The sequence below is a fragment of the Phaseolus vulgaris genome, chromosome 6 (genome assembly GCF_051622355.1).
Source record: "Phaseolus vulgaris cultivar YP4 chromosome 6, ASM5162235v1, whole genome shotgun sequence".
Taxonomy (NCBI): Eukaryota; Viridiplantae; Streptophyta; class Magnoliopsida; order Fabales; family Fabaceae; genus Phaseolus; species Phaseolus vulgaris.
Window position 1 is genome coordinate 34,612,649 of NC_143503.1, and position 23,173 is coordinate 34,635,821.

At 29.9% G+C, this 23,173-nt stretch overlaps 4 protein-coding genes across 10 annotated transcripts; all 4 read right to left on the minus strand.

Annotated features, from left to right (window-relative positions):
• Nucleotides 1-1,091: 1,091 nt before the first annotated feature.
• On the minus strand, nucleotides 1,092-4,389 carry LOC137832510 (GDSL esterase/lipase At1g28600). 5 transcript variants are annotated; one of them, XM_090303405.1, is made up of 6 exons: nucleotides 4,061-4,347; nucleotides 3,740-3,973; nucleotides 3,188-3,275; nucleotides 2,742-2,946; nucleotides 1,933-2,206; nucleotides 1,092-1,500 (listed from the first exon to the last, which is right to left on the minus strand). In XM_090303405.1, exons 4-6 carry the CDS (start codon nucleotides 2,910-2,912, stop codon nucleotides 1,253-1,255), a joined length of 693 nt encoding a protein of 230 aa, XP_090159531.1. In that variant the 5' UTR covers nucleotides 2,913-2,946; nucleotides 3,188-3,275; nucleotides 3,740-3,973; nucleotides 4,061-4,347; the 3' UTR covers nucleotides 1,092-1,252. The 5 variants fall into 5 exon arrangements, with proteins under 5 accessions (XP_090159531.1, XP_090159529.1, XP_068496806.1 ...); XM_090303403.1 differs by having other exon boundaries at nucleotides 2,742-2,890; nucleotides 4,061-4,336; XM_068640705.2 differs by lacking the exon at nucleotides 3,188-3,275 and having other exon boundaries at nucleotides 2,742-2,890; nucleotides 4,061-4,389.
• Nucleotides 4,390-6,024: 1,635 nt separating this feature from the next.
• On the minus strand, nucleotides 6,025-10,818 carry LOC137832513 (pyruvate decarboxylase 1). Of its 3 annotated transcripts, XM_068640709.2 has the most exons (7): nucleotides 10,736-10,818; nucleotides 9,953-10,585; nucleotides 9,687-9,850; nucleotides 8,002-8,563; nucleotides 7,557-7,645; nucleotides 7,154-7,460; nucleotides 6,025-6,442 (listed from the first exon to the last, which is right to left on the minus strand). In XM_068640709.2, exons 2-7 carry the CDS (start codon nucleotides 10,412-10,414, stop codon nucleotides 6,272-6,274), a joined length of 1,755 nt encoding a protein of 584 aa, XP_068496810.1. In that variant the 5' UTR covers nucleotides 10,415-10,585; nucleotides 10,736-10,818; the 3' UTR covers nucleotides 6,025-6,271. The 3 variants fall into 3 exon arrangements, with proteins under 3 accessions (XP_068496810.1, XP_068496809.1, XP_090159107.1); XM_068640708.2 differs by lacking the exon at nucleotides 10,736-10,818 and having other exon boundaries at nucleotides 9,953-10,729; XM_090302981.1 differs by lacking the exon at nucleotides 10,736-10,818 and having other exon boundaries at nucleotides 9,687-9,873; nucleotides 9,953-10,648.
• Nucleotides 10,819-11,614: 796 nt separating this feature from the next.
• On the minus strand, nucleotides 11,615-15,029 carry LOC137832515 (GDSL esterase/lipase At1g28580-like). The gene is given in 6 exon segments (XM_068640712.2): nucleotides 11,615-11,799; nucleotides 11,801-11,973; nucleotides 12,099-12,372; nucleotides 12,729-12,877; nucleotides 14,251-14,457; nucleotides 14,715-15,029. Coding segments are annotated over 6 exon segments (1,155 nt in total). The 5' UTR covers nucleotides 14,992-15,029; the 3' UTR covers nucleotides 11,615-11,724.
• A 2,590-nt stretch (nucleotides 15,030-17,619) lies between these two features.
• Nucleotides 17,620-23,083, minus strand: LOC137832514 (GDSL esterase/lipase At1g28590-like). Its single transcript, XM_068640710.2, is given in 6 exon segments — nucleotides 17,620-17,978; nucleotides 18,103-18,183; nucleotides 18,186-18,375; nucleotides 18,724-18,872; nucleotides 22,289-22,495; nucleotides 22,778-23,083. Coding segments are annotated over 6 exon segments (1,167 nt in total). The 5' UTR covers nucleotides 23,070-23,083; the 3' UTR covers nucleotides 17,620-17,730.
• Between the last annotated feature and the right edge of the window lie 90 nt (nucleotides 23,084-23,173).

Consider the following 23,173-nt stretch of genomic DNA (forward strand, 5'->3'; position numbering starts at 1 on the left):
AATATCTAGAAAAGAGAAAAACTGAAGTGAGTCTTACCTCGAATAAAAGCTCTCTTCTTCTACGATAAAACTAAATAAACAAAGGAGACCAAAAAAAAATGTGCAGAACATCTAAAATTATAATTCTAACTTTTGAATATTTTTTCTATACTTTAAAATTTTTACACGTATAATTAAAGACAATTATATGTTTATAAGAAAAAAAAATTGTTCCCCTCCATTTTTCTATCCAACTAAACAGGTAAAAAAAACTTAACATGTCTCTTCTACGTCTCTTTTCGATCCAACACGATAGATTTGTTTTTTTTCAACTCATTTTCTCTTTTTTCTTACTTTTAACTTTCAAGCTTCTCTTTATCAACACAGACGGCTTCTTTTTCACCTAAGTTTTTTATTCCAAAAATGTCTTTTTTAATATTCTGTATTATGTAATCTAGAAGTCTTTTGTAATTAGCTTCCAGATTATATAATCCGGAAGCCTTTTGTGATTAACTTCTGGATTACATAATCCAGAAGTCTTTTCTATACATGAGATTAACTTCTGAATTATGTAATCTGAAAGTTTTTTTTCAGATGCTTGATTAAATTCTGGATTACGTAATTCAGAAGTCTTTTCTGAATTGATATTAACTTCTAAATTATGTAATCCGGAAGTCTTTTTTCAAATGTGTGATTAACTTTCAGATTACATAATCCATAAGTTTATCTCAAATTCAAAAAAGACTTCCGAATTTCATAAATCTAAAGAACATTTCCAAATCTAAAAACATTTTCTGGATTATGTATGGGATGACACAAAAGGATACAAAAATATTTTCACATTTGGTATGGAGGTGCAGGAAGAAGCAGTCATCAATGCATAAGTTTCTGTGGCTAAAATTCACATTTTTTTTTATCTGGAGGAATGTGGGTGTATAAAGTAAGAAAAATGTCGCAGACCTAATAATAATTCAACACTTCTATTTCTTTTCCTTTTCTTGTCTCTTACTGACTTTAGAAATTATGATTTCTTCTTTAATTATGAAACAGATATAGCGCATGAGCAAATTAAAGTTAATGTCGAAAATAAATAAAAGTAAATAGTACAAATCTTAGCCAGACGGAACATTAATTAATATTTATAGAAAAGCATGCAATTATATAGTGTCTTCATTAAACATGAATTTACAAGGTGGTGCTAAAGAAGAGTCTGTATTATTGCAGGTATCACATCCTCTTCCATAAAGCGATCCTCGATTTTCATAGATAGTTATTAAATATCTGCGATGGTTTCAGCTGTGAAAGAAGAGACATTAAATTTAGGAATGGTGTAAGATCCATCTAATAAAGCTATGGCAATCCATCTATATGCAGCCTCGGTCATATGATAACCATCCCAGCTAATATACTGTGAAGGATCATCACAAGCAACCACCCCTGCCTCCCCACACTTGTACGTGTCATTGTAATTGTAAGAACCATCAACTCCACAACAAACTTTCAGAACATTTCCACCAAACCCTGAAACAATAACATCAAAGCAAATCTCAGTGTCACTCTTTCAGAACAAGAGCCCATGCTTAAATCACAAACATCCTAACAACAAAACTTAAATACATTTCGGTAAGTGTTTTTTATAATGTTCTCCAATCAAGATTACAATTTTATCACAACGAAAGTTTACATTATACATATCGGTATAGGTTAATGAAACAAAACTCTAATTCTGATCTGAAAACAAAACCAACCCTTGAAATATTGGATCCAAGTACTGCTCCTGTATTAAATGTGAAGTCAAACACTCAACCTGAAATTTAGTTTCATTGTATTCATTCATATTAATTATTCCAATTAGTACTACTGACTAATGGAACATGGATATATATGCCTGACTTTTCTGCTTGCTTGCAAGCCATAAATGTTGACATGACAAAGCTAAGAGGATAGATATACCAAATTGTTCTGGGGATTTGTAAAGCTGCAATGCAGCGTTGAAATAATCTGCATAAATAATATTGGTATGAGAATATAGCCCTCGAAGCTGATTTAGTTCAATCTGGAGCAGCTCATTGTGGTATTCATAAAACGTGTTTAACCATTTCAAACAGCCAACTTGGTCATACTCCTCTTTATCTGTAGTCTCAAATCTTGTTAAATATGCAGAATTGCATCCAAGTGGTAACATTCCAGGAACCATAAATGTTACAGCCCCTAAATCAATCAACTCCTGCATGAATTAATAAACCAATCAATAACTAGCCAATGAATTAAACTAGAAAGAGAAAAGAAATCACAAATCCTTGGTTTCTTTTCAAAAGAAACTGATTACTGACTCTCACCTTTGGAGGAATGCAACAAAACGAAGTTTTGTCTGGCATGAAATAGGACCTTTTTAAATATAAAAAATAATTTCTAAGAAGCAGTAATCTAATTGTTAGTTATTAGTCATTCAAAGATGCAGTAGCCTCTTTTTCAATAATGTTTCTCTCTCCAAGATATAAGTAAAAGCTCATTTTCTGAAAATTTTGCTAAATACTCAACAAATTTCATCCCAGCTTTTTACTTCACTCGACAATTTTATTTCAAACCAACATCTCTCAACTTTTGTTTCTTCGTCTTCCACTTTCCTTTCCTCAAATCTCTCTCTTCCTTCCATACACTTTACACTCCATAGAACGGTGTCAATAAAACACTACGGACTCATTAATTACAAATAGAACAGATATCAGAATGGCTGATAAACAATTAAATCAAATTCTTACCCTGATCACTGCAGTGATCACAGATACTACTTGGGGTATATAAGGCACAAGATCTCCAAATGCGGTTGTTTTAGATAAAGGATAGCCATAATCATTGCCTCCAATCTCTCCCACCATAAATAAGGAGTTGCCAATAAGATTTTTGCAGCCTGCAAGAATGTAAAATCCCATATGCCATTGGAATAGCTAGTAGAGTAGAAATTACCTACATGCCGACAACATTCGAAGAAAAGGCATGAGAAAGAATCCTTGCTTATCAAATTTTAAGATTCATTTAATGAACTCTTCATCCTTCTAGTTGAATAGTTATTATAGACTACTACACTTGATTAGAGGATCTTTAATTTGATATTATGGAAAAGCACTCTATTAAAAATATCTAGAGAGAAATGAAGTGAATGAAAATCTTAAATATGTAAATACTATACGATGCTGGGCTGACTTACCGAATACTGACATTAAATCAAACTTGTTGATGTCAATCATTCTCCTCCACATTACCCAAACTGCATATTGCATTCGGTTTGGTCGGATCTAAACGCGTCATATTTATATATAAGTTTAACTCTAATACATCATCATTGTAAGTAGTTTAAAAGTTTCAATGAATTAAAAATTCCTTAGAGAACAATAATCTAGTTAATAAAAAGTATGTAATTACATGTGTAAAACTCCAATTTGAATTGGAGAATAGTACCAACGTCATTCAGGAAACTGTATATAAGTTTTAACCATTAGTTTATATATTAATGTTCAAACTAATTATTTTTAAAACTAGCAATTTTAATTATATGTGAAATCTATGATTGCATAACTATAAAAAAACGTTTACTTTACATTCCAATAAGGAGATTCCATTACATGTAACAAAAAAACTAATTAAAAACTAATAAAATACCATATATGTATGTTACAGAATAAACAATTACTTCAAAAATAGTAAATTGTAATGGATTAGCTTACTAGTGAAAAAAAAAGGAAAGAAAATATAACTTCACCGGAAGAAGAATTGCAGAGCGAAGGCAGCAATTTCTTGAACCAATCTAACTGAACCTTCAGAGAAAAGTTTCCGGTGACATCAACAGTGAACCCCTTTTCTTCAAAGAAACCGCGGTCCAACGCGGAGGCTCCGGCCACCGCAAAATTCATCCCCTGCTCGGTATTCCCCTGTTTCAGCGCTCCATTCTTGAAACCAAGATACGGTTCCAAATACGGAAGGCCAAGAGAATCAGCTGCAGAGGAAACAGAAAGAAAGAATGAAATTTAATGGGAGAAATTGATAGAAAAAGCAAGTGGGTATGGTGGAATTTGTGCAGTACCGAGGAAATCGAGGATAAGGCGTCCATCGGAACATCGTCCAGTGGGGCGATGAAAGTAGGTTTGTCCATAGGGAGGGAGCAAGCAATTGGGGCTCTGGGGAGAGGAAATGAAAAACAAGTTACCGGTATCAGTGAGGGAATCTCCGAAGCTGAAGAGTGAGGAGAAGGAAACAGTGACAGTTGTAGAAAGAAGTAGCAGCAGTAGTGGTAGCAGGAGTGACCCAGCCATGCTCATCATTGCATTTTCTGCTCTCCATTTTCCAATGATGATATCACATCCAATTGCCAAGTGCAGAAAACAAAATGTATTAAAGTAGAAAAAATATACATTAACAACCCGGGGTACTCGTAAAGAACCACTCATGTAATTATTTTAAGAAAAAATATACAATAAAAATTTGATTTGTAATTAAATAATGTAAAGAATTATTAAAATAAAAATATTGATGGAGGCTAGGTCGAATGTAAATTGACTAAATTTCTTTATACTACAAGGTTGTGGATTTAGTCCGAACTTTTCTAATTTTTATCATTTAGTAGGAGGCCGATGTAAATAAATAATGTAAAGAAAATAGTATAAGATGCAGATTTGTATTAATTAGCATTAACAAGTTAGTAAAGAGAGAATCATAACGGCAAACAAAGGGTTAAGACTTCCTCTATATATACTAGGTAAGACCTCACATATAGATAAATCACAAATTAGGTTAAGAACACACTTGTTATTGACTATCTTGAATATTTTGGGTTTAGGTCTCCAATTAGTTTGTCCAGAGTACAATTATTAAAAGTAGAAATATAAATAATCTTTATTGAAATGTGAGTTTTGCTTATGAAATAATTTTTTTTCAAAAATAATTAACTTATACCTTTAAATTTGACCTGAAAAAGTAATATTTTTCTATTTTTAATATTCATCTTGACTATTAATACGGGTTATAGAAAGGGCGATGATACTTTAATACTCATATTATTTTTTATTAATAAAATATAATATTTTATTATTAAAAGGAATCCTAAAGTGGGAGTAAAAAAAATTAGGTATCAAATAAACTTTTCCTTATAAAAAAGTAATTAAAATGTTTTCGATTTTAATATAATTTTACTCACTGTATTTTGTTTTGTTTTAAGAAAATTTTCGATCCTTTATAGTTTAGGATCAAGCTACTTTTATTTTTATGCGAAACAAAAATTAGTTCTGCTTTTTCAATATTTTTCTTTTTGTTGTCAACCAAAATTGTTGATGCAATAACAATAATATAATAGTAAAACATACATATTCTTTTTGTGTTATACTAAGTAATACTCACATTTATTTAGTTTTAAAATAATTATTCATTTTCATATATTTTAATAAAATAATACTTACACCTATTTTAGTTTTAAAATAAACATTTAAACTTTTTTCTATGAAATGATAGCCACTCTTTTTAAAGTTTTTAAATGTCATCTTTCTCGTAAATGAAGAGAGAAATTAAATGAGGAAGTTAAAGAAAAAAGACGTAGCTAAGAGAAAAAAAATAGAAAAGAAATAAGAAAAAAATAGAAAAACGAAAGAGATGAGTTATGACCAGATCTTCAAAAAGAAATAGAAAAATAAATAATATATATATATATATATATTGATAAATGCCCTAGACTAAAAGAAAAACAAATAATTGGCAATTGATGATGATGAGGATGTCATGGTTTATTTTTCTGCCCTCAATTATTGCTTGATGAATATCTCTAACATTCGAGTAAAAAATGGAAAAAGAGATTGAGAAATTACTTTGGGAAGAATATGGAAGAGTTTTTTTTATCAGAATATGGAATAGTACTTTGGCCCAAATTATCAACCTAAGTTTAGGCCAAATCAAAATCCAACCCAAAATTCAATTTGGATAATTCAAAAATGTATGTAATCTATATCTAATCCATTTTGCATAGGCCAAATCAAAATTCAACCCAAAATCTAATTTGGATAATTCAAAAATGTATCCAATCTATATCTAATCCATATTGCATTGTAGAGTATCTCATTATAAATTATAAAGCAAGAATAGTTCGTGATTACAACAACAGGAGAGTCCAGGTATAAGTCTGGAAAAGCAAACATTTATTTGAACTTCACATTTATTAGGCTTTTCTCTGGAAATTATGATCTAGTCAATTTATTTAACAGGATATACAGATTACAACTAGGCGATAATTAGGATAGGAACGGAATTTCTATTGGGGATTTGGAGGACGGCTGTTAGCAGCTGCAACACGAGATCCCCATTCCAGCAATTCTTTGCTGGTGTCATCCTTGTGTACAAAAACTTCTATAAAACATAGTGAATCTTTCTCTGCTCCACTAGCTGTTCTAATTGCTTCACTCAAATCATCCTCTGTTCGTACCTACACTCACAACAATTTATATATGGAATTTCTGAAGTAAGTAACTCTTTCTTGTAAAGTAATTAACAAAATCTGCAGTCTAAAATCAGTTAAATGCTTGAAACAATGTCCATTTTCAAACGGACTCTTACTTCCTTATTTTACTATATCGAAGTTTTAAATAATACAATCTAAGTTGTTGGGGACTATATGCTTACAAAGCACAAAACAAAGGTGCTCTTTCCCTTTAATGATACCAACTACAGATGATAATTAGCATAGTATATTAAAGAAAGATCAGTGGTTGCACAAGGCATTATTCACTTTCAACTACCATATTTTATAAAAAAAAGAAAAAATTATAAGGACCATAACTAATAAAAGAAATTAAATAAACTACACTATCACTCCCAGGTTATTTTAGATTGCATTAACCCTCGTTCTTTTCTACCCTTACACTAATCTCCTTTGAAAAAAGAAACATTACAATGACACTTTTTATACATTGCACTAACTCCCCTTAATTGTTTGAAAAAAGATAGTGACCCCATCCTATTTTACATAAGGAAGATTGCTCCAAATGTTAAAAAAGTAAGGAAGTATATGCAATTTTAAGAAACTTCAGCAGTGTAAGTATAATTTATTTAAAAAAATTTAGAGGACTGAAACCAATTCAACCATATTTAAAAGGCCCAAACGATATTTGAGTGATTATTGAAATTTTATGCTAACCTTGGCAACCCAGCATTTGCCTTGTCCATTATGGATGGCTTCCACAAAACGTGTGTAGTCCCAATTCTTGATCACATTGTATGGGCCATCATGAATCTCAACTTCAATTGTATAACCTCCATTATTAATGAGAAAGATGATGCTCTTTTGTCCGCATCGAATCATTGTTGAAATATCCTGTGCTGTTACCTGAAAACTGCCATCGCCAATGCAAGCAATTACACGCTTGTCTGTTGCAGCTTGTGCATATCCAAGAGTAGCACCAACTGACCAACCAATGGATCCATACTGCATCTGGAATTCATACCTGAAAGAAGGAATTCAAATTGACAATGTTAATTCCAATAATATAATGGTTGCAATTAGCATATTGTTCGATGCAGTCATAGAGAACGACTCTCACCCGCAATTCTCAGGCAGACGGAGCTTCTGACAGTTGAACCACGAGTCTCCAGTTTCAGCTATTACAGCAGTATCTCCGCCCAGCATGTCCTGTTCAACAGATTCAATTAATGGCCTACAGGGAAACTTGATTGAATGCATTAATTCGATTGAAACCATGAAAATAATGTGGCATATTTAGCGATGTCACGTGAATCATCTGAAATTGCTGTGTTCCCAGTTTTTGTGCAATGCTTCACACTTTTGACCCACTCAATTAACAGATACAAACCAAATTCTGTAAATGCTCACAACTATCTTGTTCTTTAGCATAAAAACGAAGCTCAGGTTTTGAATGAAATGCTAGTTATAGAACCAAGTAACAGAAAGAGAACTCCAGCTTCAACTCCTGCCACAGGACCACTTCATCTCAAATTTTAAGGAGCTTACAATACAAATAGACTTACTTGAATGTGTTTGAATAGAACATTAACTCTTAGAGGTTCATCCTTCTCTCGCTTCAAAGGAATGCCTGGAGGGACATAGATACGTCGGTAATTCTCCACAGCCGTGGTGTTTGTTTTCACTTTTTTAGCCAATGCAGTTAAGAAATCAGCCATGAAAACCCAGCCAAATGAAGGACCATTGCCTATGGTCACCCGATTAGGCTGCACTATTATGGCTTTCTCCTTCTTTATCAACAATGAGTATCCAACGGAGCTATAGTCATTGAAGACGGGGCCAACAAAAATATAAGCATCAGCAGACTCCACTATCTCTCCACAGTAGCTAGTACTGACAGCACCCCAATATGTACCAATGAAATGAGGATGATACTCTGGTACAAGTCCCTTCCCCGAGGGCATAACAGCTATTGGATATCCACTAGCTTCTGCAAACTCCAGGAAGGCCTTTTGTGCCTTCGCAACCCTTAGTTTTGGTCCACCCACAATCACTGGCTTCACAGCTTTGTTAAGTAAAGCAGCAGTTGCTTCCACTGCTGCTTCTAATCCTTCTTCATTGCTTGCCCTACATAAAATAAAGTATTTTATTCCCACCATTAACTTATTGCCAAATGTCGATGCAAGAACAAACATTATTCATGAAAATGGTTGTCTGGAATTCGCTTCACCGAATATATATACATTTACATTTTAATACTTTTTACAGGAAAAAAAGAAGTCTATATACCGACCACAGGGTCATCTGGTGATATGTTAAGTTTGGCAACTTTTTACCACAAATATCTAAAAGTTATATCAAAATTTCTAGGATGTACATAGCCATTTTTTTTCCTTAGAAAAATTTAGATCCTCCGTCAATTTTCCTTATTAATCTACATGCTTATTATTACACAAAAAATATTAAATAAATTTATAGTATTTGTTACAGTTTATTTTACACCGAATTTTTACTTTTTTAAATGTTAAGCTTTTTTCATTAAAAAAATTATTAATTGATACCTGGTGTGATTTTTGGAAAATTTACAGATATGGAAAAAAATTAACACATTTTTAAATAAAGAAGCTGTGTTTATAAGCAAGATTTTTTTTTATAATTTTTTTTTTCAAATTGGAAGTTACACTTCCAAGCATGAGTTTTAACTTTTTTTTACAAAGCACGAGAATTGCACTAAAATCGTGCTTTGAAGCACGTTTTCTTTTGTTACTTTAGTCGTGTATTGAGTTGTGTTTCAAAATACAAGTTTTAATTTTTTAGTTTTCTTAATCTCGTGGTTTTAAAGATGCTTTTCAAATTTTTTAGTTTTCAAATCGTGATTGCAAGCATGACCATTTTTTTAAACTTTTTTATGTTTTAAACAATGTAGATAATTATCTATACATTAATTGAGTTTACGTTGCTGGTATGTCCCTTCACTATGGGATTTGGAATGTTGTAGAATTTATCATTTATTTTGGTACAATATCTTTCTAGACTTTCTTAGGTTTAGGGTTGCTAATGATGTAATGAAGTTTGATCTTTTCAAACACACAACGTCCTAACCTTTCTTTAAAATTGGAAAGTAGTAATTTTATAACTATCAATATAAAATATCTCCTACAATTTATTTTTCACAAAAACCCCTTTAAGAAATAGCAATGTTTTGAAAAGTGATAAGTTAAGAAAGTAGAAAAAGGCAAGAAAAGCATACTTGGGTGCAAGATAGAATGGAACGGGGTCTCTAGCAAAAGTTGGATGAGGAATTGCAGGAAGATTACAACTGATGCTGATATAAACAGGCTTGCTTTCCTTCAAAGCAGTAGAAATCGCAGTGTCAATTAGTTCATGCGCGTCCTCCAAGTTATTCACCACTGCCTGAACAATCATAAACACTCATACTAATAATCACAGATTCTTCAATTCCATTCACACCCTCAAAAATCAAAACCAAAACCAAAACACGCACTGTTCACTCACCTGAAAACACGTCACGCTTTGAAAGCACCGAAGCTCTTGGGAGAAATCGGGTAACCCGATGGTGTGGTGGAGGATCCGGTTGGTGCCGTAGTCGTTCGAATTCGGTCCTCCGACGACGCAAATCACCGGTAAATTCTCGCTGTAAGCTCCGGCTATGGCGTTGAGGACGCTGAGTCCGCCGACGGTGAAGGTGACGACGCAAGCGCCGACGCCCCTGGCACGCGCGTAGCCGTCGGCGGCATAGCCGGCATTGAGCTCGTTGCAGCAGCCGACGAGGTTGAGTCTGGGCTCGGCGATGAGGTGGTCGAGCAGCGTCAAGTTGAAGTCGCCGGGGACGGAGAAGACGTCCCTGACGCCTATCTCGACGAGGCGGCGAGCCAAGTGGCAGCCGAGCGTGCCGTCGAAGGAGGGGGGAGCCGTGGTGGGTTGAGCCGCCGCTCCGACTTTAGTGGCGCTTTCCATGTTCGGAGGTTTCGGTTTGGATAATCGGTTTGCGTGAGTGTGGAGCGAGCGAGGGGTTTATGATGAAGGGGTTTCCCAAACCATGTGCCATTTGTTTGCCGGATTCAAAAACAGACAACCCTGTTACAATTCCACACAAACCGCTTTCTTTTTCTTTTCAAATCCCAGACTCTTCTCGTTCATCAATAAAAAAATATTAAATAAAAATACTGCGTGAGTGTCCATAACCTAATCAACTTGTTTTATAAATAATTTTGCCTTTTAAATAAGTGTATTTTTTTGTGGCACTACCACACATAATACACATGAATGATTGTGTACCTTTTTCTTTTTTGACGTTTTAATAGGAAAAAGCAGAACGGAATAAGAATGACGAGTTTGCTTATGCACGCTGTTCTTTAATTTTGTCACTGTGCTACCTGTGCCCGTATTATTTTATGCTAAGGTCGTCCTACAAATTCAAAACAATGGAAAAGCAAAACCAGCTGAGAGGCCAAATCAGTGTAGGCACCAAAAATATCCAATATCCTCCACCACAATCAAGTAACATTTTTTTTAAATTAGTCATATTTCACATTTTTTTTAAGGAGAATCCATATTGTAGCTTTGTTTTTGGTAAAAAAGTTGGAAATTCAACTTTACTTTTAGCCTTAGTATTGAATTTCCCTCACTACTTTATTTTCAACCAAAGCTAAAAATGTGTCCTATTATGGAGTACAAAGGACAAAGGCTAAGAGATTTGACAAGTATGCTGTAAGAAAAATATGTCAAATAATTAAATAATATCACTTATGTATTAGGTAAAATATAGTTATTGATCTAAATGTAATTTAATAAAATAAAAAATATATTGCTTGGTTTGGAAAGTTATCCTTTTAAATTGATGATAACCAATCTTATGAGAATTGGAAAAGATTAATAAAATATGTTTATGTAATTATAGTTTGTTCACATTTAATTATAAAAAAAGAGAGTGATAAAAAGAATTTGCAGAAAAATACATTAAGAAAAGAAGATTGAAAATAGAAATTAGGTCTTTCATGAATTAAGATAAATGTCTCTCACTTTTATATGTCCTAATTAGAAATTTTTTAATTTAATCAAATAATAAATTATAAAGGTTTTGACTAGTACTTACTCAAAACATAAAACTTGCTCAAATAAAACTTTTGACACCAATACCAATCATAAAGATCAAAGTTGTAAAAATTGACAAGCATGTTCATAAAAGTTAGGTGTCCGAACAATATTTTTATAGTGAGAATTACATTAAACTTGTCTCGCTTCATTTGAAAGAAAAAAAAAAGAGTTCAGCTATTGAAATAGCTAAAATTTGCATTGGTCAAACACAAGGAACTAAATGGAGGAAGAGGAATATGACCATTTTATAACAGCTTGAGCGATTAATTTATTTGCAGCTTCAGTTAAATGAATTCCATCCCATCCAATATACTTGGAAGGATCATCACAAGGAATCACTCTTGGATCGCCACACTTTACTGATGCATTGAAATTGTATGGACCCCCCATTCCACAACAGGCTTTAAGACCACTAAATCCTGCATAGGAATCAAAGTATAAATCATAATACTATATGTTTGAAGTAATTTGTTTTCATGGAGTATGAAGATGTATATTTGAAAGCAAACATATAATAAATTACAATGAGAATTGAGAAGATTACCAAACTTTGTGGGGTCACGATATAAAGGCAATGCAGCATTGTAATAATCGGCAAAGATGATATTAGCATGAGAATAAAGGGCTTGAAGCTTATGTAATTCACTTTGGAGCTCATGGTTGTAATATTCAGCAAACTCGTTTAACCACTTCAAACACCCACTTTGGTCATATTCATTCTCATCTTTGGTTTCATAAATTGTTAAATAGATTACACTACATCCAATTGGTAAATTCCCTGGAATAATTAGTGTACGAGCCCCAACACCAACTAACTCCTATAAAATAAAAAAACAATACAAAAGGTTTTAGGGATGCTTTGAAGCTGAAATAAAAATGTTTAGCAAGATATTTAAAAAAAATGTAAATCTTCATATGTTACCACCTTTAGTACTCCAAAAACTCTAGTCCTCAAATTTTTAATCTTGAAAAAAAAGTCACCAAATTTATCAATAAAAAAAATATCATTTTATCATCTCATCCCATGTCTAAAATAGAGAATCAAAGGGGCGATAATAGAATCATAATCTTTGAAACTTTAATTTGGTGACGAGATATTTTGGATGATTAAAGTGGTAACATATGTAATTGTAGAAGAACAAATTAGAGTTTTAATATATAAAAAAAAACTTACATGGATAGCTGAAGCTATTGCATTGATTACATACGGAACATATGTTTTAACCTCTGCTATGCTGTTTTGTTCAAAGAAAAAATAATTGAAATCGTTTCCTCCAATTTCGCCCATAAGAAATAATGAGTTCCCAAAAACTTCACGACAATCTGTAAGATTAAACCTTAATTCAGAATTTGATATTATTAGAGTTACATCAAATGTGTGATAGACTATTAAAATATTTTATATAGAGTATAAATAAAAACTGTTGAAAAATATTTTATATAGAGTATGAATATATCAAGTGTTAAGACGATTAAAATTTCTGGCATTAAATTGGATGTAAAAAACTGTGGATATTCAAGATGGATAAAAAATTATACTATCATTAAATATTGTTAAACGTGATATATAGCAAAAATAAGATAAATAATCAGTTAAATTAATTCTTCCTTACATTTGAGAGTGAAGACCAAAGGTTGTTTTTATTCATCTTTTATCTTTTAACACATCAGAGTGCCAATTAAAGAAAAAAAAATTGATAAAATCTTGAAACTCCAAATAAATAATATCTTCGAGAGATAACAAAATTCAATATGTATGTAACTTTATTGTGGTATTTTTTTTGTGTGTGTTTGCTTTTGGAATGATGGAAATTGAGAGTGAGGGTGAATGAAAAGTTAAGGGTATTTAGGATCCTCTCTTGAAGAGAAAGGAGTGTGGAATAAGATGAAAAGACCATGGTATTCTTACTTTCTCATACAATAATATTAATAATGGAAATTATTATTATTAATAATTTATATATATATATAACATAACATAATTTAAAGAATTGTAAATAATATTAAAATTATCTAAATAAATTAACTTAAATAACAAAATTAATTTTGAAATTAATAAAAGGAAAAATAATAAAATTATACTTACATTTAAAATTATATTTAATTATTTTTTTGAATTTTACATTTTTTTCTTTTATTTATAAATGAAACTCTAAATTATTTTAATTAACTAAAATATGCACCAAATTAATAATTTTTTTTATATATAAGGGTAAATTTATAATCTTACAATTTACACAGTTCAAAATAATTTAAAATACTCTTACAATCATTACATCTATCTCAATAAATTTTCTTCACACATCCACTCTAACATACTCTAATACAAACACACTCATTTTTTTCACAATTTCTTCTCACATTCTCAGTCTCTCACACCCTCAATTTTCCACTCTTCAATCCAAATAAATTCTTTTAAGTACGTTACGTCAAACAAACTATAAATGAGCACAGTTGCATTTATAGAAAACATGATAAGTGAAAATATCTATTCAAGGTGTAGAAGAATCTTTATATTATTGACTTATATAGTATTATTGATTTTTATAATAAAGATTTTAAATTGATAATAAAATAGCCCCATGTGTTTTTTAAAGTTGATCCTCTAATATCTATCACTGTGGTTGTGTAGGGTAGGTGTGGAAGAAAGTTGTCTCCAGAGTGATTGGAGAGAGAAAAAAAAATGGAGAACTTACCAGTGAAAGAATTGCAGAGAGAAGGAAGCAATTCCTTGAACCAATTCAATTGTTGTGTCAAAGAATAATTGGTTGGGATAGAAACGCCCCTCTCTTCAAAGAAGCTGGGGTCTAAAGCCGTCGCTCCAACCACAGCAAAATTGGCTCCCTCTTTCCCATTCTTCTTTCCCAGATACGGTTTCACCAATGGAAGCCCCAATGACTCAGCTGCACATAAAACAACTCCAAACACTTAAAACCTACTTTCACAGGATTTAAATTAATTCTTACCATACAGAATTTACAACTTCATCATTGTCATTCGCTTTAACATTTTAGTTCATTTATATTTATGCTCAACAACAGACTAATCTCACATAGTATAAGACATTTATGGAAGATCTAATTAAATATATATATTGTAATTTGATTATAGTTGAAATGAAAAATGAAAAGTAGGAGTAAGAGAAGAAGAGAAACGGAACCGATGAAATCGATGATGAGGCGGCCATCGGAGCAGCGTCCGGAAACATGGTGAAAGAAGGTTTGACCGTAGGGAGGAAAGAAGCAGTGTTGAGGGGAAGGGGAAGCGAGATACCAGTTGCCAGTGTCAGCAAAAGAATCGCCGAAACTGAAGATGGAGGTGAATGGGGACGGGGACGAGGATAATAACGGTGGCGATTCTGAAAGTGAGAAAGGTATCAGAAATGCTGCAGTTAGCACTGCGATTGTAATCCATCGCTGCTCACAGATTGACCTCATTGAGAATGCGATGTCGCCACACACATCCCCAAACCTCAATTTATTCTGTTAAAATAAACATTATTTTTAATTTATGCGTTGTTTCAAATTTGATAAAAATCATATTTCACACTATACTAATATGAATTTAGCTATATTTAACTATCATTCAAGAAAAATTTACTCGCTACAGGTAGAACACAGATAAGGTAAACAATATGTATGTATATACCTATTCCATCCTCATATTTTTATTTATTTATGAATATTAAATATATTTAATTTATTATGTATTTTAATTTTTTTAATTTTTAATTTATTTTATTAGAATATTCTTTTTATATAAATTTTTATAAATTTGATCATTTTGTTTGTTTTCTAATATTTTATTTACTATTTTTTTCATTTGATAATATCTATCGATCAATTTTTAATATCAATTTTGAATGTTAAATCATGTTAACTTATTTATTAGGTCATTAAAAAAAATGTCTTTAGTTCTTAATTTCGTTTTATTTAAATAAGTTTTTACTTTATCAAATGATAATTTTTTTATTAAGTTTTATACTTATTTATGATATATATTTTGTACATATACTACCAAGCTAATTAGTCATATAGTGATTTTATGGTTGGTAATAACTTTCATGGTATTTGCTTCAAATTCTAAATTGTTGTTTTGTTTTTACTTTTCAAAATACAATACTTCAAGATAAACTATCACTACAATTTGTTATTTACATATAGATTATTATATGTGGATTTAAATTTGTATGTAAAGTGAAATTATATATGGATTTTACATATGAATTTGAATCTGTATGTAAAGTGAGCATTACATACGGATTTTTACATACGAATCTGAATCCGTATGTAAAGTGAGCATTACATACAAATTTTTACATATGAATTTGGATTCGTATATAAAATAAGTGTTACATACTGATTTTTACATACAGATTTAAATTTATATATAAAGTGAGTGTTACATACGAATTTTTAAATACGTATTTAGATTTGTATAGTTTTTTATGAGAATTAAAAGTAATGAACAAACTAAAATAAAAAAAATATAAAAAAAGGTTATAGGGAATTGAAATAATTTTAAGATTTATTACGTTGTTAGAATTAAATTAAAAAAAGTAATTTGAGTTTAATTATTTCTTTTAATTTAATTTAATTAAAGAAAAAATTATAATATTAAAATTATAAAAAAGTATTAGTGATATTTCTAATACAGAATATTACATACACAATATTTTTAATAATTATAAATTGATATTAATATTTTTATTAATATTAATAGTTTAATAATATTATTAGTAATAATAATATTAATAATATAAATGATATTGATGATATTAATAATATAAATGAAATTAATAATATAAATGATATTAATGATATAAATGATATTGATGACATTAATGACATAAATGACATTAATGACATTAATATAAGTATAATAAAAATCATAATGTGACAAAAAAAACTTGTCTGGTGTAGCGGTATAAGGTTTTTTGGTCACTAAAGGGACTTGGATTCGATTCTTGCTTCTCTAAAGTTGAAGAAGCATACTTAAGATGGTAAGGGAGAGAAATGTATTACAAACTTTTTTCAAGGAGAATCCATATTGTACCTTTGTTTTTGGTAAAAAAGTTGAAAATTTAACTTTACTTTTAACCTTAATCTTGAATTTGTTTCACTCCTTTATTTTCAACCAAAGCTAAAATTTGTCGCTAATTGTTGATCAAAGTGCAAAATATCTCTTCCACTTATAATAAAACCTATTATGGAGGACAAAAGACAAAGGCTAAGAGATTTAACATGTATTATGTAAGAAAAATATGTAAAATAATTAAACAATATCAGTTGTGTAAAATATAGTTATTGGCATAAATATAATTGTAGCGTCATGTGTCAAGCCCGATAATACGTATCAATAAATCTTCTAGTGACATTCATATGTAAGACATTACTATCGTATCAACACAAATTAAGGGATTTCGAATAATCAACATTAAATAGGAGACAACATTTATTATTGAATTAGGCCAATGACAATATCAAATAATACACAAGAAAGAAAGAAAGACAGATTACACTAGCTAAGAGTTTTCATATTCTTGGCTACACTCAATGTTCTAGGTTTGAGATCGTCAATATTTTTATATGTAACATTTTAACATTCACCGTGGGGCTGGTAAATTTTTTCCTACACGTAATACTCTTGTCTGGAATAGTAATTTAATGGGAAAAAAATCTATTGGTTAGTTAGGGAAGTTATCATTTTAAATTGATAATAACCCATCTTATGAGATTTGGAAAAGATTAAGAAAATATGTTTATGCAATTATGGTTTGTACACATTTAATTATAAAAAAAAAGAGCGAAATAAAAAGAATTTGGAAAAAAATACACTAAGAAAAGGGATTGAAAAAAGAAATTAGGTCTTTCATGAATTGAGATAAATGTCTCTCACTTTTATATGTCCAATCATGAAATTTTGAATTTAATCAAATAATAAATTATAAAGGATTTGATTAGTATTTACTTAAAACATACAACTTGTCCAACCACGGTTTAAACATTGAGTGTGACATTCATTTTTCTTTGTTTCAGCAAATAAAAGTAATTTTGACATCAATATTAATCTTAAAGACTAACAAATATGTTCATAAAACATACGTGTGCTAACAATATTTATATAGTGGGAATTACATTGAACTTGTCTCACTTCATTTGAAAGGAAAAGAAAGTTCAGCTATTGAAATAGCCAAAATTTGCATTGTTCAAACTCAAGGAACTAAATGAAGGGAGAGAATATGGCCCTTTTATAATAGCTTGAGTGATTAATTTATATGCAGCTTCAGTTAAATGCATCCCATCCCATCCAATATACTTGGAAGGATCATCACAAGCAATCACACTTGGATCACCACATATTACCGATGCATTGAAATTGTATGGACCCCCTATTCCACAACAGGCTTTAAGACCACTAAATCCTGCATATGAATCAAAGTATATATCACAATACTATAGGCATGAAGTAATTTGTTTTGATGGAGTATGAATATGAATATTTGAAGCAAACATATAATAAATTACAATGAGAATTGAGAAAATTACCAAACTTTGTGGGGTCACGATATAAAGCCAATGCAGCATTGTAATAATCGGCAAAGATGATATTAGCATGAGGATGAAGGCTCGAAGCTTATCTAATTCAATTTGGAGCTCATGGTTGTAATATTCAGCAAACTCGTTTAACCACTTCAAACACCCACTTTGGTCATATTCATTCTTATTTTTTGTTTCATAGAGTGTTAAATACTTCACACTACATCCAATTGGTAAATTCCCAGGAACCAAGAGCGTGCGAGCCCCTAAACCAATCAACTCCTATAAAAAAAACAACACAAAAGGTTTTAAGGATGCTTTGAAGCTAAAATAAAATTGTTTAATGAGATATTTTAAAACAAAAATGTAAATCTTCATATGTTACCACCTTTAATACTCCAAAAACTTTAGTCCTCAAATTTTTAATCTTGAAAAACAAGTCACCAAATTAATCTATAAAAAAAAATATATCATCTTATCCCATGTCTAAAATAGAAAATCAAAGTGGTGATAATAGAATCATAATGTCTGAAACATTAATTTGGTGACGAGATATTTTGGATGATTAAAGTGGTAACATATGTAATTGTAGAAGAACAAATTAAAGTTTTAATACATATAAAAACTTACATGGATAGTTGAAGCTATTACATTGATTACATATGGAACATATGTTTTAATCTCTGCTATGCTGTCTTGTTCAAACAAAAAAGAATTGAAATCGTTTCCTCCAATTTCGCCCATAAGAAATAATGAGTTCATAAAAACTTCACGACAATCTGTAAGATTAAACTTTAATTCAGAATTTGATATTATTAGCCAATGTGTGATAACGTTGGAATTTTAGCCAATGGGTTTATATCTCTGTCTTCACTTTCCACAAGCATGTCCTCATCTTTTCGTAATAAGTACATAAAATTATGAAATTTTTAGTAATTTATTCTTTAACATTTTTAATTAAATAGGCCTCACATAAATTCATAAATCTCAATAAGTTTAATATTAATTTTTTTAAAGAATACCTTGCTCACCTTCTTCATAAGATAGACCAAGAAACCTACATGTATTGAACTATTACTTCAAAAAAATTACTTAAAATGGCACTTATTATTGACTTAGAAACTTGGTTATGGTTTAACATTTTGTATACTATGTTCGTGAATTTGTAAAAGAGAAAGGGATTATTATTATAGAATTTGTATAAAATCTATATATAAATAACACAGAATTATTTATAAGTTGACCACAGTTAAATAAATAGAAAAACTAAATATTTACTTATTTTGGGGTGAATGAAGGTCGAGGAAAGAAAGATAAGAAAACAAATGTAGAAAAGAGTGATAGATATGTGTTAAAGAAAAGTTGAATATAATATCAAAGAGAAAGTAAACGTACGTTAGTAATAAGGACAGGTTTTCATTAATCCTCTTTAAAGTCATACTAATTACTTTAAAATCTGTTATAATTTTGAAATATTCACAAAACTTGTTTGCTGTCCTTTCTATCCAGATTTTTAAGGACCGATGACCTGCGACATTAGGGTATTAGGGTGGGGAATTTGGACATTAAAAGGAAAGATGTTAGGAAGTGGACTTTAAGCTGACTCTGATACCATGTTAGGAAGTGGACTTTAAGCTGACTTTAATATCATGTTACGAAGTGGACTTTAAGTCTAACTCAATACCATAAAACCTGTTCAATGAGATGAGGTTTGCACCCACTTATATACAATAAAATGTCCTTATCCCTAATCAATTATATACAATAAAATGTTCTTATCTCTAGTCAATTATATACAATAAAATGTCTTTATCTCTAGTCAATGTGAGATCTCCATCAAAAGAAACAATAATTGTCTTTAAATGTTGTCTAAAAAAATTATGAATACATGATTTTCTTTTTTATTTAAACAGAATAATAACAGAGAAAGACAACCCATTTAACGAAAAAAATTGTCAACTTTTTAAAAAAAAAAAACCTTTAATACGTTAATATGAAAAACGGAGATTTTCTCATAATTTGTTTCTATGAATAATCTATGAAGAAGACTAAGAAAATAAAAATGATCGAAAAATTATTTTGTGCTAATTCAAATGAAAAGTTAAACTCTTCTATCACTCCAAAATCCATAAACATGAGCCAGATATGCTTTTAGCAAAATGTTACCTATAGTTTTTCTAACTTTTAAAAAAATATTTATTTTTTATATTTTAATAAACAATATAAATCTCTTTTTATGCTTTTTTATGAAACCAGACTGTTCTCTTTTATTTTATTTAAAAATATCATTTAACTAACATTAAAATAAAAAATTACGAAATCAAATATTAATCTTCTAAAATATAAAAATGAAATAACTTTTTATAAACAGAAAAATTGAATGAATTAATGTGATATATTAAAAATATTATAAAAGTATATTTATCCCTAAATTTTAAATTTCCATACAAAAATTTACATTTTAGATAAATTATTACTTGAATATAAGAATAAACATTTAATTTTTTTATACAGAAATTTTCTTAAATTTTACATTTTAGAATTTTAATTTTAATTTTTTATTTAAGTTTTAGTAAATATAATATTTAAAATAAAATGAATAAAAAAATATTACTTTATTAGAGTGTAAAGGATTTGAATCATATTTTTTAGAAGATAAGAAAAGAAAATGTCTATTTAAAAATTAGAGGATGTGTAAAGTCTTATTTTATTAAAAACATAAAAAAAATAGTATCTATTTTAAAATCACTATGAATTTATTTTAGCTATTTTTAGTGAGGTAGTGATGTTTTTTTTTGTAATAATCCTTAGGTAAATTTTTTTAAAAAAAATCACTTATATATTTCTTTTGTTTTCATATACGAAATTTGTTTTTGACATAAATAGTTATTGGTTTTCCAATCTTAAAGCAAAGTAAATATTTAATTAATTGAATTCGATTATTCTAGTATAAGAATATGTTTAATAAAGAGAAATATGAATTTCTTATGATTTTTTTAATCCTTCTTAATATTTTTTTTCTTCGTATTGTTTTTCTAAAATTAAGTTAATTGATATTAGTTTTTACATAGTTTAAAATCTAAGAAGTACTACTGAGTTATGAGTTATTGATGTTTTGTGTGTTAGAAAATTCTCAAAAATATTTTATATATTGAGTATGAATATATCAAGTGTTAAAGACAATTAAAATTTCTGGCTTTAAATTGCATGTAAAAAACTGTGGGTATTCAAGATGGATAAAAAATTATACTATCATTAAAAATTATTAAACGTGATATATAGCAAAAATAGGATAAATAATTAAGTTAAATTATGTGCGTAGATAGATTTACAACACAAACACTGCAGACAAAAAATATATATATAATTTTTAAAATATAGAATAAAAAACATAGATCTATATATTATATAATTATGAATTATATAAATTGTTAATAAAAATTTATTTGCGCAAGTATCTTTTAATTTTTTTTTTAACAAAAAGATGTTTTTCGTGTGATTCAAAGGGAATTGTTTTTTATTTTTGTAATCATAATAAAAATTTATACAATAAGTTTGAGATTGTAGAAAAATAAATTTATTTCTCTTTTTTAAAATTGTATTATAACCGTACTGAAATTGTCAGAAATACAAAAATATTTTTTGAATTGGACAATTTATCGATACATGTCTTACGAGTATCGTGTGAGTATTGATATTCTATAGGTGTGTCCAACATATACACATTATTTAAGACTTATTTAAGAAAGTATCTGAATGTAGTAAATGTTATTTTTGTTCTTCTTTTATCTTTTAACACATGAGAGAAAAACTTAATAAAATCTTGAAATTCCAAATAAATAATATCTCAATAGATCTTTTGGAGATAACAAAATTAAACATGTATGTACTTTATTGTGGTATTTTTCTTAAGGACGTTAAGTCAAACGAACTATAAATGGGCACAGTTGCTCTAGAAAACATGATTAGTGAAAATACATATTCACAGTGTAGAAGAGTCTTTATATTATTGACTTATATATATAGTATTATTGATTTTTATAATAAAGATTTTAAATTAATAATAAAATAGCCCTAGGTGTTTTTTAAAGTTGATCCTCTAATATTATCACTGTGGTTGTGTAAGGTAGGTGTGTAAGGAAGTGGTTTGTTATTGTACAGAGTGATCGGAGAGAGAAAAAAATAGAGAACTTACCAGTGAAAGAACTGCAGAGAGAAGGAAGCAATTCCTTGAACCAATTCAATTGTTTTGTCAAAGAATAATTGGTTGGGATAGAAATGCCCCTCTCTTCAAAGAAGCTGGGGTCTAAAGCCCTCGCTCCAGACACAGCAAAATTGGTTCCCTCTTTCCCACTCTTCTTTTCCAGATACGGCTTCACCAATGGAAGTCCCAATGACTCAGCTGCACATAAAACAACTCCAAACACTTAAAACCTACTTTTAACAGGATTTAAATTAACTCTTACCATTTATGTTTGAATTTAATATACAAAACAGAATTTACAACTTCATCATTGTCATTCGCTTTAACATTTTAGTTCATATATATTTATGCTCAACAACACACTAATCTCACATAGTATAAGATATTTATGGATGATCTAATTAAATATACATATTGTAATTTGATTATAGTTGAAATGAAAAATGAAAAGTAGGAGTAAGAGAAGAAGAGAAACGGAACCGATGAAATCGATGATGAGGCGGCCATCGGAGCAGCGTCCAGTGACATGGTGAAAGAAGGTTTGACCGTAGGGAGGAAAGAAGCAGTGATTAGGGGAGTGGGAAGCGAGATACCTGTTGCCAGTGTCAGTAAGAGAATCACCAAAACTGAAAATGGAGGTGAATGGGGACGGGGACGAGGATAATAACGGTGGCGATTCTGAAAGTGAGAAAGGTATCAGAAATGCTGCAGTTAGCACTGCGATTGTAATCCATTGCTGTTCACAGATTGACCTCATTGTCGCCACACACATCCCCAACGAATAACTAACATGTGTTTCACACCTCTTTATAATAATATTTTATATTAAAAATAAAAAGTATTATAAAATACTAGCGGAAAACAGTCTCAAGCTTG